The following is a 16,138-nucleotide window of genomic DNA, read 5'->3' on the forward strand; positions in this document are numbered from 1 at the left end:
ATATATATCACGTTTTATTGTGCATTTATGCAGGTGTCGGAGGCAACACTTGTCACAATGAGGTTTCAGATCTTCTTCTGTGTGTTGATACTTCTGCTGATAAATGGTGAGTTTTACACCTTTAAAACACAGCACCAGTAGGCAGCTTTCATAAATATAACTTTCCATTTGTTAAATTAACCTATTATGCGCATATTGTTTATTTGCAGGCGATATTGCAATGGGGCGAGGAACAGGTAATATGTCGGCTGATGATGTGTACCCCACTACATTAATCGTTTTATGATTACGCTTTACATGTTTCTCAATAATAAGAATAGGGGTCATAGCATTTAAAACATTGACATTCTTCCATGTTCATATTGATTGTGATGCTAATAGATATCAGGCTGGCGAATGGTACCAACATGTGTTCTGGAAGATTTGAGGTTCTTCATGAAGGAGTTTGGGGAACTGTTTGTGATGATGGTTGGGATCTATCGGATGCTTCAGTGGTGTGTCGACAGCTGGGCTGTGGTGCTGCTATAGAGGCAAAGGGCAGTTCTTATTTTGGACAAGGTTCAGGACCGATATGGTTGGATAATGTGGGGTGTACAGGGAATGAAACGTCACTGGAAAACTGCTTCGCACCACCATGGGGAAGTCACAACCATGATCACGATGAAGATGCTGGAGTCATCTGCCAAGGTGAGTTAAACCTCATTAAAATGAAGTGTGGCGTCCATCCTGTAGTGACATGTTCATATTGATTTTGTTGATGATAGATATCAGGCTGGTGAATGGGAGCAGTGAGTGTTCTGGAAGAGTGGAGATTCTTCATGAAGGAGTTTGGGGAACTGTTTGTGATGATGGTTGGGATCTAAAAGATGCTGCAGTGGTGTGTCAACAGCTGGGCTGTGGTGCTGCTATAGAGGCAACGGACAGTTCTTATTTTGGACAAGGTACAGGACCGATATGGTTGGATAATGTGGCGTGTACAGGAAATGAAACGTCACTACAAAACTGCTTCGCACCACCATGGGGAACTCACAACCATGAACATGATGAAGATGCTGGAGTAATCTGCCAGGGTGAGTTGAACATTATTATTTAAATGAAGTGTGGTGTTTTTCATGCTGTATTTTAGTGTTTCTTGCAGTAAGGTTGAGCAGGTTGGTTTTGATGGAGCACCCCTGATGGTGCTCTACTGAACAGTCCTTAAAGGCTTTACAGCAGGACCACAACATTTTTGAAACTCAAGTGACTGGAGCTTACTTGTAGTAGGTGCTTTACAAAAAGCATCTATTACTCATTTCCCCTTAGAAACATTTACCAGTTTATAATGGAACAGTTTAAAGCTTTTATATACTATTAGGCTGCTACATAATAATCCCTAATGTCTTGAGAACAAAATAAGGCAGGTTTTGTTATAATACTTTGGAGCTTAAACCTTCTTTCTGATTACCAAATTTTTTTTGTCTAGCTGAACTGATAACGGCACCGACAGCAGCGGCACTGACAACAACAGATTAATATGAAATAAATGGCATCCTATTAATATTGCTTGTAATGTCTTTTTTTTGTGTGTGACTGAAAGCTCCATTGACTAATCAAAATATCGCTTCTATTTGGATATTTATGCAGGTCTATCATTTGCTGATGACACCCTTAAAGGTCCAGTTTTCCCACAAAGATAAGATTTGTCGTTTCAGATGTGAAATATGAATGGCCCTATAGTTGAAAAGGCTTTTGTTTGCCTTCAAGGTTTAAGTTGTTAATCTTAGTTTGAATGGGAGACTGTTTATGCTGGCCTGTTTTAGTCTTTTGTCAAGCTGTTGTTCTCCTTTTCTAATGTCAAGTTTCAGTCGACTAGGTTTGCGCATTTGTCAGAATTATCTATTGTTTTAGTCAATGAAATTCTTTTCAACCCAGTCTGTATTGTAAAAGTACCTAGTAGTATAGACGAAACAAATGTTTTGGTGGTTGTAATTATGATCAGTGGATCTCCAGGGTTTATCCAAACTGGTGTAGTTGTCACAGAGGTCCACACTTGGAGTGCTGAAGTATTTTGGGAAATGAAGTGTTTAAATAATCTATATTAGATTTGATTGCAAATGCGATCAGGATGATGTTACCTATATACAATGATAAACATGTCAAGTCTATGAGCAGAAGGTACCTGCACAATATACAGGGCCTGCGATCGCACGGTTTGGTCAGTTTGTAGACATAATAATCTCCAGGACAAGCTTTGGCTTGGCTTGAGTTTGTGACATGACTGCACTGGTCAGAGCCATGGACTTCACGAGTGACATCTCAAGGAAGAGAAACACCAACATGACATGAGAAAAGAATCACCACTTGGGTATCTGAGTACTTGATCCAGATTTTGCTCCCTTTCTGAAGTAGGTTGCCGTTCTTATTACAGTCCTTTTTTCTGAACGTGTCCGCCACTGCCACCATTTTTGTTTTTGCAAGTGACATGCGTGAATTCGTTTTGTACACCATGGCAAAAGAAAGCCAAGCATGCTAACTGCTCTGTTGTGGGCTGCAGAGACCAACACCGAACACTGTTCTCGGCCTCACACACTTAAAAATATGAACTGTTGTTAGTTTTATTTAACCATAGATAAAAATAACTTTTATACCCCAAAATGTTTTATTGTCGACTTATATGTCTGACTGTTCAACTTAACATTGAGTAAAATGCTAAACTCAATATTATAAGACCTATTGCGGAGTTTATTAATATTAACAAGTTCATATTTCACAACTGGTTGAAGGGAATTTTCGGTTCCCAGCATCCTTTGCTCAAGCATGCTTTTGGGCAGTAAACTTCAATGTTATATTTCAGTAAAGATTCATTTGTTCATTTATCTTTGAGGTTTAGAAGAAACATCTTGCGTTACAATTAATATCTGGAAATAAAGTTAGAGCTAACTTTGCATAACACTGAAACATTTAAAAAAATCATTGCATTGTCCTTTTTCAGATATATAATACTATCTTTACTTTAATTGCTTATTTGTCTAAACAGCTTTTTTTGACAGTGTATAATTAAAAGGGGAAAGTGATGGTTCTCCTACATTTTGTTAGAGCTCTGACGATAATTAAATGTGCTACAATTAAAATCCCAAAATTCATGCACTGATTTTTAATGAAACGTATGATTTCCAATTTTCTGTCATTGAGTTTGGCCTGAGATCTCGATGCATCTACAACATTTTCCCCAGTGGGTGTCGCGTGCATGTAGTGTTTCGAACGCTTCGAAAACCTGAATCATGTTTCGGTTCAATTGATTCAAAGCTTCGTTTCTCCCATCACTTCAGGGTGAGCAAACGTGCAGTCTCTGTGATGAGGGTAACAGCTGGCAGGTGCGGGGATATCAAACCGTTACACGTGAGGGAGCGTGGAGGATCGTGGGAAGTGAAGTCCATGGAGAAACACTGGGGAGATAAGGGGAACAGTGACACAAGTTAGCTGTGTATGAATTAAGTCACTTGTTTCACTCGTTCACTCTTCCCTATATATAGAATGCCAAATAGTCCACTATATGGGGAAGAAGTGAATGAAAATGGGAAAAATTCGGACACTGACGTGATATATCCTGCGTCCAACAATTGTCGCAGACATTCTTTATAACGATTATAATACACCTGTGTGTCTTATTGTAAAATGGTAAATTTCATTGTTGCATTATTTGTCACGTTTATTATATTATTTTTGACAAAGAGAACAAAATAAATATTTGCCATGTTTATTTACACTTAACGTTACATTGCATTACGTTAAATAAAATGACTTAATATATTTAAAATAAAACACTGATATTATTATCATTCATTTAATCTGTGTATTCTCAAAAAATAGAAAATAAGTGTCAACAAGAACAAACATCCGATGCACACTCGCTCATTCATATTTCCCATGATACAATGCGAAGGTCTGATTCGAATTAGCCGGAGTGACTGTTAATGCCACAAGTGTACGTTTATAGACTTGTGTTTGTTCATGTTTACAGTTAGTTTTCTACTTTTTGAAAATAAACAGATTAAATGAATGTTATAAATATCAGTGTTTTATTTTAAATATATGTAATCATTTAAGTTCCCTTTATGCAATGTAATTCTACATAAACGTGGCAATCTTTTGTTTTGTTCTCTTTATTTAAAACTTATGTAATAAAGGTGACAAATAATGTAACAATGAACTTTATCATTAAAAAAATCCATAAAGCCACACAGGTGTAATAATCGTTGTGAAGAATGTCACGTATACACTCTAAAAAAAGGCTGGGTTAAAACAACCCAATTTGGGTTATTTTGGTAACCCAACATTGGGTCAAATATGGACAAACCCAGCGTTGGGTTATTTTAACCCAGCCAGTTGGGTTAAATCTTTGACCCAACATGCTGGGTTGTTTCATTTAAATCAACTTTTGCTTAAAAATTACATTGATGGTTTAAAACAAACCCGAAATGTTTAAAAATAATAACAAAATCACAGAGAAATACTCGAGGCATCAGTAAGAATCAATAGTTTTATTAAGGATCAAATTGCAAGACAAAAGGAATTCATAAAAACATGCAATATGTTATGTTCAATGAACAATAAAATGGCATATAAAACACTTTGATGAAATGTATGTTTATACATATTTAAAGAAAATTAATTTCAATAAATTACATTAGTTTAGATTTTAACATATACATTTAACAAGGTTATTAAAGTGGCGCAAGTAAATATAAACAGTTAGACAACTTAACACTTCAAAACACTTTAAAAAGTATTTTACTAAACCCTTGTTAATAGAACCGCATTTATATGATAAAATATAAGTCTATGCACAAGTTTTCTATAAAAAAAGAAATAAACAAGCGTTATGGATGTGAAAAAGGGACACCGTAACTTTCCTCTTCATATAAACTCACAAAACATTTTAAATAGTGTTAGTTCTTTCGGTTTCAGCACTGCTTAACCTAAAATATCCACGGAGCAGTCTTACTGAAGAGGATTCTTTTCCTGGGAGTTGTAGACAACAGTGTGGTGTGCACTTTTGGAAGTGGATGTCCAGCAGGAGGGTTTCTTTATCAATTTGTACATCTAGAAAGAGAAAAAGAGACAAGAGAAGAATGTAAGGAAACTGGCCTACCCAGAGCACAATGGATTATAATAAACATATAAAGAAGTACATTAACATTTTACCTAAATAATGTTTACCTTTAAGCCTGTTATGAAAACATCCAAGTTCCAGTTGACATTTTCTTGAATAGAATGATCCATTAATATTAGCTGTTATTCTGCAACCTGTCAGTGGGGGGTGAAAGAAGAGTGGGCTCTAGTACAGAAAGTGAAATACAGTCTTAAAAAATAATATTATAAACGTTAAAACAACTCTTCACTAATTCGACACACTCGGGAGCAACAATTGTTCGTCTCATATACCCAAACTTAACTATATCGCATTGTTAACCACTAACGTTATAAGAGCCAGCGGCTATTCCCGAAGCAATGGCCGAGATAGAGCTGCTCTCCACGGAGACACGACCGCTGACAGCCTGAAGCTCACACCTCCGACAGCGTCTTAACAAATTCTCAAAGAGGCGTTATGTTTATATATAAATCACGTATTTGTGTTCTTAACAACTACATTCTCGTCTAAAAGACTCTTAAATCTAAGTTCCGTCACCGAACATTAGCGGTATTTATAAAAAAAAATTGCTGGATGTTTGCTTTTGACACGACGCTCTCGTGTCGACCTTAAACTAATATCAAGTTGCGTAAGTTACTGAACTAAATTCCTCACACAAGTCACACATTTCAGAGGAAATGTTCACCAAAAAGGAAGTTTAAATGATTAAAAAGCTGTAAATTAGAACAACGTGGGCATAACGTTACAGACTAGCTATCCAAAGCTAACGAAGCTAGATTGTAACGTTACTTTCAAACCTAATGCGAACAGCCGAATTTTGCATACTTTTGCATTTTTTTTTACAGTAATAGTTTTATACATTAAAAACTCGTAAAACATACTTTTATTCTCCGAATAACAGCTTTCCGAGATGAAGTGGATCAAAATGCCCGCGAAGGTAAAGTTTGTCTGATGCGTAGAGGAGTGGGAGGGGTTTACTCTCTCAACTGTCACTCAATTGGACCAGACTGGTAACCCAGCGTTTGGGTTACTCAAAAAATGACCCAACACTAAGAAAATAACCGAACAAAATGACCCAACAGGCTCAACCCAGCTGTTGGGTTAAACAAATAACCCAGCATTTTTCAGGATATATTACGTCATTGTCCGAAATTGTTCACTATATAGGAGATAGTGGGCGAATCCATGCTGAAACAATAGTGACTCATGAAAATAGTTAACAGTTGATTGCGACTGTGATTGATAATTGTTACACCTGGAAATAATTTTGGTTTCAGCTGCGGTCGACCCACATCGAGCAGTATATAAAGGATTCCGATCAGCATCAGTGTGTGTTGGTTAACTTGTTGAAGAGAGAAGTCACGCTGAAGCGGTAAAGTACAGTTACAGGTAAAGACAAAAGGCTTTCTCATTTATCGTTTGCAAATTGGCCAACTAATCTGTATATTGTAGGCTGCTTATTTAATTCGATGTGATTCATATTTTTTTATTGAAAACAACATATATATATATATATATATATATATATATATATATATATATATATCACGTTTTATTGTGCATTTATGCAGGTGTCGGAGGCAACACTTGTCACAATGAGGTTTCAGATCTTCTTCTGTGTGTTGATACTTCTGCTGATAAATGGTGAGTTTTACACCTTTAAAACACAGCACCAGTAGGCAGCTTTCATAAATATAACTTTCCATTTGTTAAATTAACCTATTATGCGCATATTGTTTATTTGCAGGCGATATTGCAATGGGGCGAGGAACAGGTAATATGTCGGCTGATGATGTGTACCCCACTACATTAATCGTTTTATGATTACGCTTTACATGTTTCTCAATAATAAGAATAGGGGTCATAGCATTTAAAACATTGACATTCTTCCATGTTCATATTGATTGTGATGCTAATAGATATCAGGCTGGCGAATGGTACCAACATGTGTTCTGGAAGATTTGAGGTTCTTCATGAAGGAGTTTGGGGAACTGTTTGTGATGATGGTTGGGATCTATCGGATGCTTCAGTGGTGTGTCGACAGCTGGGCTGTGGTGCTGCTATAGAGGCAAAGGGCAGTTCTTATTTTGGACAAGGTTCAGGACCGATATGGTTGGATAATGTGGGGTGTACAGGGAATGAAACGTCACTGGAAAACTGCTTCGCACCACCATGGGGAAGTCACAACCATGATCACGATGAAGATGCTGGAGTCATCTGCCAAGGTGAGTTAAACCTCATTAAAATGAAGTGTGGCGTCCATCCTGTAGTGACATGTTCATATTGATTTTGTTGATGATAGATATCAGGCTGGTGAATGGGAGCAGTGAGTGTTCTGGAAGAGTGGAGATTCTTCATGAAGGAGTTTGGGGAACTGTTTGTGATGATGGTTGGGATCTAAAAGATGCTGCAGTGGTGTGTCAACAGCTGGGCTGTGGTGCTGCTATAGAGGCAACGGACAGTTCTTATTTTGGACAAGGTACAGGACCGATATGGTTGGATAATGTGGCGTGTACAGGAAATGAAACGTCACTACAAAACTGCTTCGCACCACCATGGGGAACTCACAACCATGAACATGATGAAGATGCTGGAGTAATCTGCCAGGGTGAGTTGAACATTATTATTTAAATGAAGTGTGGTGTTTTTCATGCTGTATTTTAGTGTTTCTTGCAGTAAGGTTGAGCAGGTTGGTTTTGATGGAGCACCCCTGATGGTGCTCTACTGAACAGTCCTTAAAGGCTTTACAGCAGGACCACAACATTTTTGAAACTCAAGTGACTGGAGCTTACTTGTAGTAGGTGCTTTACAAAAAGCATCTATTACTCATTTCCCCTTAGAAACATTTACCAGTTTATAATGGAACAGTTTAAAGCTTTTATATACTATTAGGCTGCTACATAATAATCCCTAATGTCTTGAGAACAAAATAAGGCAGGTTTTGTTATAATACTTTGGAGCTTAAACCTTCTTTCTGATTACCAAATTTTTTTTGTCTAGCTGAACTGATAACGGCACCGACAGCAGCGGCACTGACAACAACAGATTAATATGAAATAAATGGCATCCTATTAATATTGCTTGTAATGTCTTTTTTTTGTGTGTGACTGAAAGCTCCATTGACTAATCAAAATATCGCTTCTATTTGGATATTTATGCAGGTCTATCATTTGCTGATGACACCCTTAAAGGTCCAGTTTTCCCACAAAGATAAGATTTGTCGTTTCAGATGTGAAATATGAATGGCCCTATAGTTGAAAAGGCTTTTGTTTGCCTTCAAGGTTTAAGTTGTTAATCTTAGTTTGAATGGGAGACTGTTTATGCTGGCCTGTTTTAGTCTTTTGTCAAGCTGTTGTTCTCCTTTTCTAATGTCAAGTTTCAGTCGACTAGGTTTGCGCATTTGTCAGAATTATCTATTGTTTTAGTCAATGAAATTCTTTTCAACCCAGTCTGTATTGTAAAAGTACCTAGTAGTATAGACGAAACAAATGTTTTGGTGGTTGTAATTATGATCAGTGGATCTCCAGGGTTTATCCAAACTGGTGTAGTTGTCACAGAGGTCCACACTTGGAGTGCTGAAGTATTTTGGGAAATGAAGTGTTTAAATAATCTATATTAGATTTGATTGCAAATGCGATCAGGATGATGTTACCTATATACAATGATAAACATGTCAAGTCTATGAGCAGAAGGTACCTGCACAATATACAGGGCCTGCGATCGCACGGTTTGGTCAGTTTGTAGACATAATAATCTCCAGGACAAGCTTTGGCTTGGCTTGAGTTTGTGACATGACTGCACTGGTCAGAGCCATGGACTTCACGAGTGACATCTCAAGGAAGAGAAACACCAACATGACATGAGAAAAGAATCACCACTTGGGTATCTGAGTACTTGATCCAGATTTTGCTCCCTTTCTGAAGTAGGTTGCCGTTCTTATTACAGTCCTTTTTTCTGAACGTGTCCGCCACTGCCACCATTTTTTGTTTTTGCAAGTGACATGCGTGAATTCGTTTTGTACACCATGGCAAAAGAAAGCCAAGCATGCTAACTGCTCTGTTGTGGGCTGCAGAGACCAACACCGAACACTGTTCTCGGCCTCACACACTTAAAAATATGAACTGTTGTTAGTTTTATTTAACCATAGATAAAAATAACTTTTATACCCCAAAATGTTTTATTGTCGACTTATATGTCTGACTGTTCAACTTAACATTGAGTAAAATGCTAAACTCAATATTATAAGACCTATTGCGGAGTTTATTAATATTAACAAGTTCATATTTCACAACTGGTTGAAGGGAATTTTCGGTTCCCAGCATCCTTTGCTCAAGCATGCTTTTGGGCAGTAAACTTCAATGTTATATTTCAGTAAAGATTCATTTGTTCATTTATCTTTGAGGTTTAGAAGAAACATCTTGCGTTACAATTAATATCTGGAAATAAAGTTAGAGCTAACTTTGCATAACACTGAAACATTTAAAAAAATCATTGCATTGTCCTTTTTCAGATATATAATACTATCTTTACTTTAATTGCTTATTTGTCTAAACAGCTTTTTTTGACAGTGTATAATTAAAAGGGGAAAGTGATGGTTCTCCTACATTTTGTTAGTGCTCTGACGATAATTAAATGTGCTACAATTAAAATCCCAAAATTCATGCACTGATTTTTAATGAAACGTATGATTTCCAATTTTCTGTCATTGAGTTTGGCCTGAGATCTCGATGCATCTACAACATTTTCCCCAGTGGGTGTCGCGTGCATGTAGTGTTTCGAACGCTTCGAAAACCTGAATCATGTTTCGGTTCAATTGATTCAAAGCTTCGTTTCTCCCATCACTTCAGGGTGAGCAAACGTGCAGTCTCTGTGATGAGGGTAACAGCTGGCAGGTGCGGGGATATCAAACCGTTACACGTGAGGGAGCGTGGAGGATCGTGGGAAGTGAAGTCCATGGAGAAACACTGGGGAGATAAGGGGAACAGTGACACAAGTTAGCTGTGTATGAATTAAGTCACTTGTTTCACTCGTTCACTCTTCCCTATATATAGAATGCCAAATAGTCCACTATATGGGGAAGAAGTGAATGAAAATGGGAAAAATTCGGACACCGACGTGATATATCCTGCGTCCAACAATTGTCGCAGACATTCTTTATAACGATTATAATACACCTGTGTGTCTTATTGTAAAATGGTAAATTTCATTGTTGCATTATTTGTCACGTTTATTATATTATTTTTGACAAAGAGAACAAAATAAATATTTGCCATGTTTATTTACACTTAACGTTACATTGCATTACGTTAAATAAAATGACTTAATATATTTAAAATAAAACACTGATATTATTATCATTCATTTAATCTGTGTATTCTCAAAAAATAGAAAATAAGTGTCAACAAGAACAAACATCCGATGCACACTCGCTCATTCATATTTCCCATGATACAATGCGAAGGTCTGATTCGAATTAGCCGGAGTGACTGTTAATGCCACAAGTGTACGTTTATAGACTTGTTTGTTCTTGTTTACAGTTAGTTTTCTACTTTTTGAAAATAAACAGATTAAATGAATGTTATAAATATCAGTGTTTTATTTTAAATATATGTAATCATTTAAGTTCCCTTTATGCAATGTAATTCTACATAAACGTGGCAATCTTTTGTTTTGTTCTCTTTATTTAAAACTTATGTAATAAAGGTGACAAATAATGTAACAATGAACTTTATCATTAAAAAAATCCATAAAGCCACACAGGTGTAATAATCGTTGTGAAGAATGTCACGTCAGTACACTCTAAAAAAAGGCTGGGTTAAAACAACCCAATTTGGGTTATTTTGGTAACCCAACATTGGGTCAAATATGGACAAACCCAGCGTTGGGTTATTTTAACCCAGCCAGTTGGGTTAAATCTTTGACCCAACATGCTGGGTTGTTTCATTTAAATCAACTTTTGCTTAAAAATTACATTGATGGTTTAAAACAAACCTGAAATGTTTAAAAATAATAACAAAATCACAGAGAAATACTCGAGGCATCAGTAAGAATCAATAGTTTTATTAAGGATCAAATTGCAAGACAAAAGGAATTCATAAAAACATGCAATATGTTATGTTCAATGAACAATAAAATGGCATATAAAACACTTTGATGAAATGTATGTTTATACATATTTAAAGAAAATTAATTTCAATAAATTACATTAGTTTAGATTTTAACATATACATTTAACAAGGTTATTAAAGTGGCGCAAGTAAATATAAACAGTTAGACAACTTAACACTTCAAAACACTTTAAAAAGTATTTTACTAAACCCTTGTTAATAGAACCGCATTTATATGATAAAATATAAGTCTATGCACAAGTTTTCTATAAAAAAAGAAATAAACAAGCGTTATGGATGTGAAAAAGGGACACCGTAACTTTCCTCTTCATATAAACTCACAAAACATTTTAAATAGTGTTAGTTCTTTCGGTTTCAGCACTGCTTAACCTAAAATATCCACGGAGCAGTCTTACTGAAGAGGATTCTTTTCCTGGGAGTTGTAGACAACAGTGTGGTGTGCACTTTTGGAAGTGGATGTCCAGCAGGAGGGTTTCTTTATCAATTTGTACATCTAGAAAGAGAAAAAGAGACAAGAGAAGAATGTAAGGAAACTGGCCTACCCAGAGCACAATGGATTATAATAAATATATAAAGAAGTACATTAACATTTTACCTAAATAATGTTTACCTTTAAGCCTGTTATGAAAACATCCAAGTTCCAGTTGACATTTTCTTGAATAGAATGATCCATTAATATTAGCTGTTATTCTGCAACCTGTCAGTGAGGGAAAAAAGAAGAGTGGGCTCTAGTACAGAAAGTGAAATAGAGTCTTAAAAAAATAATATTATAAACGTTAAAACAACCCTTCACTAATTCGACACACTCGGGAATAAGTATAAGTCTAAAAAGAGCAACAATTGTTCGTCTCATATACCCAAAATTAACTATATCGCATTGTTAACCACTAACGTTATAAGAGCCAGCGGCTATTCCCGAAGCAATGGCCGAGATAGAGCTGCTCTCCACGGAGACACGACCGCTGACAGCCTGAAGCTCACACCTCCGACAGCGTCTTAACAAATTCTCAAAGAGGCGTTATGTTTATATATAAATCACGTATTTGTGTTCTTAACAACTACATTCTCGTCTAAAAGACTCTTAAATCTAAGTTCCGTCACCGAACATTAGCGGTATTTATAAAAAAAAATTGCTGGATGTTTGCTTTTGACACGACGCTCTCGTGTCGACCTTAAACTAATATCAAGTTGCGTAAGTTACTGAACTAAATTCCTCACACAAGTCACACATTTCAGAGGAAATGTTCACCAAAAAGGAAGTTTAAATGATTAAAAAGCTGTAAATTAGAACAACGTGGGCATAACGTTACAGACTAGCTATCCAAAGCTAACGAAGCTAGATTGTAACGTTACTTTCAAACCTAATGCGAACAGCCGAATTTTGCATACTTTTGCATTTTTTTTTACAGTAATAGTTTTATACATTAAAAACTCGTAAAACATACTTTTATTCTCCGAATAACAGCTTTCCGAGATGAAGTGGATCAAAATGCCCGCGAAGGTAAAGTTTGTCTGATGCGTAGAGGAGTGGGAGGGGTTTACTCTCTCAACTGTCACTCAATTGGACCAGACTGGTAACCCAGCGTTTGGGTTACTCAAAAAATGACCCAACACTAAGAAAATAACCGAACAAAATGACCCAACAGGCTCAACCCAGCTGTTGGGTTAAACAAATAACCCAGCATTTTTCAGGATATATTACGTCATTGTCCGAAATTGTTCACTATATAGGAGATAGTGGGCGAATTCATGCTGAAACAATAGTGACTCATGAAAATAGTTAACAGTTGATTGCGACTGTGATTGATAATTGTTACACCTGGAAATAATTTTGGTTTCAGCTGCGGTCGACCCACATCGAGCAGTATATAAAGGATTCCGATCAGCATCAGTGTGTGTTGGTTAACTTGGTGAAGAGAGAAGTCACGCTGAAGCGGTAAAGTACAGTTACAGGTAAAGATAAAAGGCTTTCTCATTTATCGTTTGCAAATTGGCCAACTAATCTGTATATTGTAGGCTACTTATTTAATTCGATGTGATTCATATTTTTTTATTGAAAACAACAAATATATATATATATATATATATATATATATATATATATATATATATATATATATATATATATATATATATATATATATATATCACGTTTTATTGTGCATTTATGCAGGTGTCGGAGGCAACACTTGTCACAATGAGGTTTCAGATCTTCTTCTGTGTGTTGATACTTCTGCTGATAAATGGTGAGTTTTACACCTTTAAAACACAGCACCAGTAGGCAGCTTTCATAAATATAACTTTCCATTTGTTAAATTAACCTATTATGCGCATATTGTTTATTTGCAGGCGATATCGCAAAGGGGCGAGGAACAGGTAATATGTAGGCTGATGATGTGTACCCCACTACATTAATCGTTTTATGATTACGCTTTACATGTTTCTCAATAATAATAAGAGTAGGGGTCATAGTATTTAAAACATTGACATTCTTCCATGTTCATATTGATTGTGATGCTAATAGATATCAGGCTGGCGAATGGTACCAACTTGTGTTCTGGAAGATTGGAGGTTCTTCATGAAGGAGTTTGGGGAACTGTTTGTGATGATGGTTGGGATCTATCGGATGCTTCAGTGGTGTGTCGACAGCTGGGCTGTGGTGCTGCTATAGAGGCAAAGGGCAGTTCTTATTTTGGACAAGGTACAGGACCGATATGGTTGGATAATGTGGGGTGTACAGGGAATGAAACGTCACTGGAAAACTGCTTCGCACCACCATGGGGAACTCACAACCATGATCACGATGAAGATGCTGGAGTCATCTGCCAAGGTGAGTTAAACCTCATTAAAATGAAGTGTGGCGTCCATCCTGTAGTGACATGTTCATATTGATTTTGTTGATGATAGATATCAGGCTAGTGAATGGGAGCAGTGAGTGTTCTGGAAGAGTGGAGATTCTTCATGAAGGAGTTTGGGGAACTGTTTGTGATGATGGTTGGGATCTAAAAGATGCTGCAGTGGTGTGTCGACAGCTGGGCTGTGGTGCTGCTATAGAGGCAACGGGCAGTTCTTATTTTGGACAAGGTACAGGACCGATATGGTTGGATAATGTGGCGTGTAGAGGAAATGAAACGTCACTACAAAACTGCTTCGCACCACCATGGGGAACTCACAACCATGAACATGATGAAGATGCTGGAGTCATCTGCCAGGGTGAGTTGATCATTATTATTTGGTGGTGTTATTCATCCTTTATTTTAGTGTTTCTTGCAGTAAGGTTGAGCAGGTTGGTTTTGATGGAGCACCCCTGATGGTGCTCTACTGAACAGTCCTTAAAGGCTTTACAGCAGGACCACAACATTTTGAAACTCAAGTGAATGGAGCTTACTTGTAGTAGGTGCTTGACAAAAAGCATCTATTACTCATTTCCCCTTAGAAACATTTACCAGTTTATAATGGAACAGTTTAAAGCTTTTATATACTATTAGGCTACTACATAATAATCCCTAATGTCTTGAGAACAAAATAAGGCAGGTTTTGTTATAATACTTTGGAGCTTAAACCTTCTTTCTGATTAACAATCTTTATTTTTCTCTAGCTGAACTGATAGCGGCACCGACAGCAGCAGCACCGACAACAACAGATTAATATGAAATAAATGGCATCCTATTAATATTGCTTGTAATGTCTTTTTTTTGTGTGTGACTGAAAGCTCCATTGACTAATCAAAATATCGCTTCTAATTGGTTATTTATGCAGGTCTGTCATTTGCTGATGACACCCTTAAAGCTCCGGTTTTCCCACAAAGATAAGATTTGTCGTTTCAGATGTGAAATATGAATGGCCCTATAGTTGAAAAGGCTTTCGTTTGCCTTCAAGGTTTAAGTTGTTAATCTTAGTTTGAATGGGAGACTGTTTATGGTGGCCTGTTTTAGTCTTGTCAAGCTGTTGTTCTCCTTTTCCAATGTCAAGTTTCAGTCGACTAGGTTTGCGCATTTGTCAGAATTATCTATTGTTAGTCAATGAAATTCTTTTTAACCCAGTCTGTATTGTGAAAGTACCTAGTAGTATAGACTAAACAAATGTTTTGGTCTGTACCACCGCAGAATCACACAGTGTGGTTGTAATTATGATCAGTGGATCTCCAGGGTTCATCCAAACTTGTGTAGTTGTCACAGAGGTCCACACTTGGAGTGCTGAAGTATTTTGGGAAATGAAGTGTTTTAATAGTCTATATTGGATTTGATTGCAAATGCGAGCAGGATGATGTTACCTATATACAATATGATAAACATGTCAAGTCTATGAGCAGAAGGTACCTGCACAATATACAGGGCCTGCGATCGCACGGTTTGTAGACATAATAATCTCTAGGACAAGCTTTGACTTGGCTTGAGTTTGATGTGACATGACTGCACTGGTCAGAGCCATGGACTTCACGAGTAACATCTCAAGGAAGAGAAACACCAACATGGAGAACTGACACCCACATGACATGAGGAAAGAATCACCACTTGGGTATCTGAGTACTTGATCCAGATTTTGCTCCCTTTCTGAAGTAGGTTGCCGTTCTTATATTACAGTCCTTTTTTCTGAACGTGTCCACCCATGCCACTGCCACCATTTTTTGTTTTTGCAAGTGACATGCGTGAATTCGTTTCTACACCATGGCAAAAGAAAGCAAAGCATGCTAACTGCTGGCTGCAGAGACCAAGACCGAACACTGTTCTCGGCCTCACACACTTAAAAATATGAACTGTTGTTAGTTTTATTAAACCATAGATAAAAATAACTTTTATACCCCAAAATGTTTTATTGTCGACTTAAGTGTTTGACTGGTCAACTTAACATTGAGTAAAATGCAAAACTCAATATTATA

The 16,138-nt window shown here is 36.8% G+C and overlaps 1 protein-coding gene and 2 long non-coding RNA genes across 3 annotated transcripts in view; 1 reads left to right on the plus strand and 2 right to left on the minus strand.

Moving 5' to 3' along the window:
• Positions 1 to 14,923, plus strand: part of LOC130438685 (deleted in malignant brain tumors 1 protein-like) — a 28,546-nt gene extending 13,623 nt beyond the window's left edge. The window contains exons 12-26 of the mRNA XM_056770766.1: positions 34 to 106; positions 210 to 236; positions 382 to 712; positions 772 to 1,070; positions 1,127 to 1,137; positions 6,703 to 6,775; positions 6,879 to 6,905; positions 7,051 to 7,381; positions 7,441 to 7,739; positions 13,202 to 13,212; positions 13,433 to 13,505; positions 13,609 to 13,635; positions 13,784 to 14,114; positions 14,174 to 14,472; positions 14,858 to 14,923. Of these exons, the coding sequence (XP_056626744.1) occupies positions 34 to 106; positions 210 to 236; positions 382 to 712; positions 772 to 1,070; positions 1,127 to 1,137; positions 6,703 to 6,775; positions 6,879 to 6,905; positions 7,051 to 7,381; positions 7,441 to 7,739; positions 13,202 to 13,212; positions 13,433 to 13,505; positions 13,609 to 13,635; positions 13,784 to 14,114; positions 14,174 to 14,472; positions 14,858 to 14,907 (2,262 nt within the window). The 3' untranslated portion in view covers positions 14,908 to 14,923. The remainder of the gene's footprint in view (positions 1 to 33; positions 107 to 209; positions 237 to 381; positions 713 to 771; positions 1,071 to 1,126; positions 1,138 to 6,702; positions 6,776 to 6,878; positions 6,906 to 7,050; positions 7,382 to 7,440; positions 7,740 to 13,201; positions 13,213 to 13,432; positions 13,506 to 13,608; positions 13,636 to 13,783; positions 14,115 to 14,173; positions 14,473 to 14,857) is intronic.
• Positions 4,719 to 6,514, minus strand: LOC130438821 (uncharacterized). The gene is made up of 3 exons (XR_008909380.1): positions 6,013 to 6,514; positions 5,200 to 5,286; positions 4,719 to 5,082 (listed from the first exon to the last, which is right to left on the minus strand). It is a non-coding gene; the product is annotated as an uncharacterized LOC130438821 (long non-coding RNA).
• LOC130438823 (uncharacterized) lies at positions 11,389 to 12,876 on the minus strand. Its single transcript, XR_008909382.1, has 3 exons — positions 12,705 to 12,876; positions 11,870 to 11,956; positions 11,389 to 11,752 (listed from the first exon to the last, which is right to left on the minus strand). It is a non-coding gene; the product is annotated as an uncharacterized LOC130438823 (long non-coding RNA).
• Positions 14,924 to 16,138: the final 1,215 nt, after the last annotated feature.

The sequence above is a fragment of the Triplophysa dalaica genome, chromosome 17 (assembly GCF_015846415.1).
Source record: "Triplophysa dalaica isolate WHDGS20190420 chromosome 17, ASM1584641v1, whole genome shotgun sequence".
In the NCBI taxonomy this organism is placed as follows: Eukaryota; Metazoa; Chordata; class Actinopteri; order Cypriniformes; family Nemacheilidae; genus Triplophysa; species Triplophysa dalaica.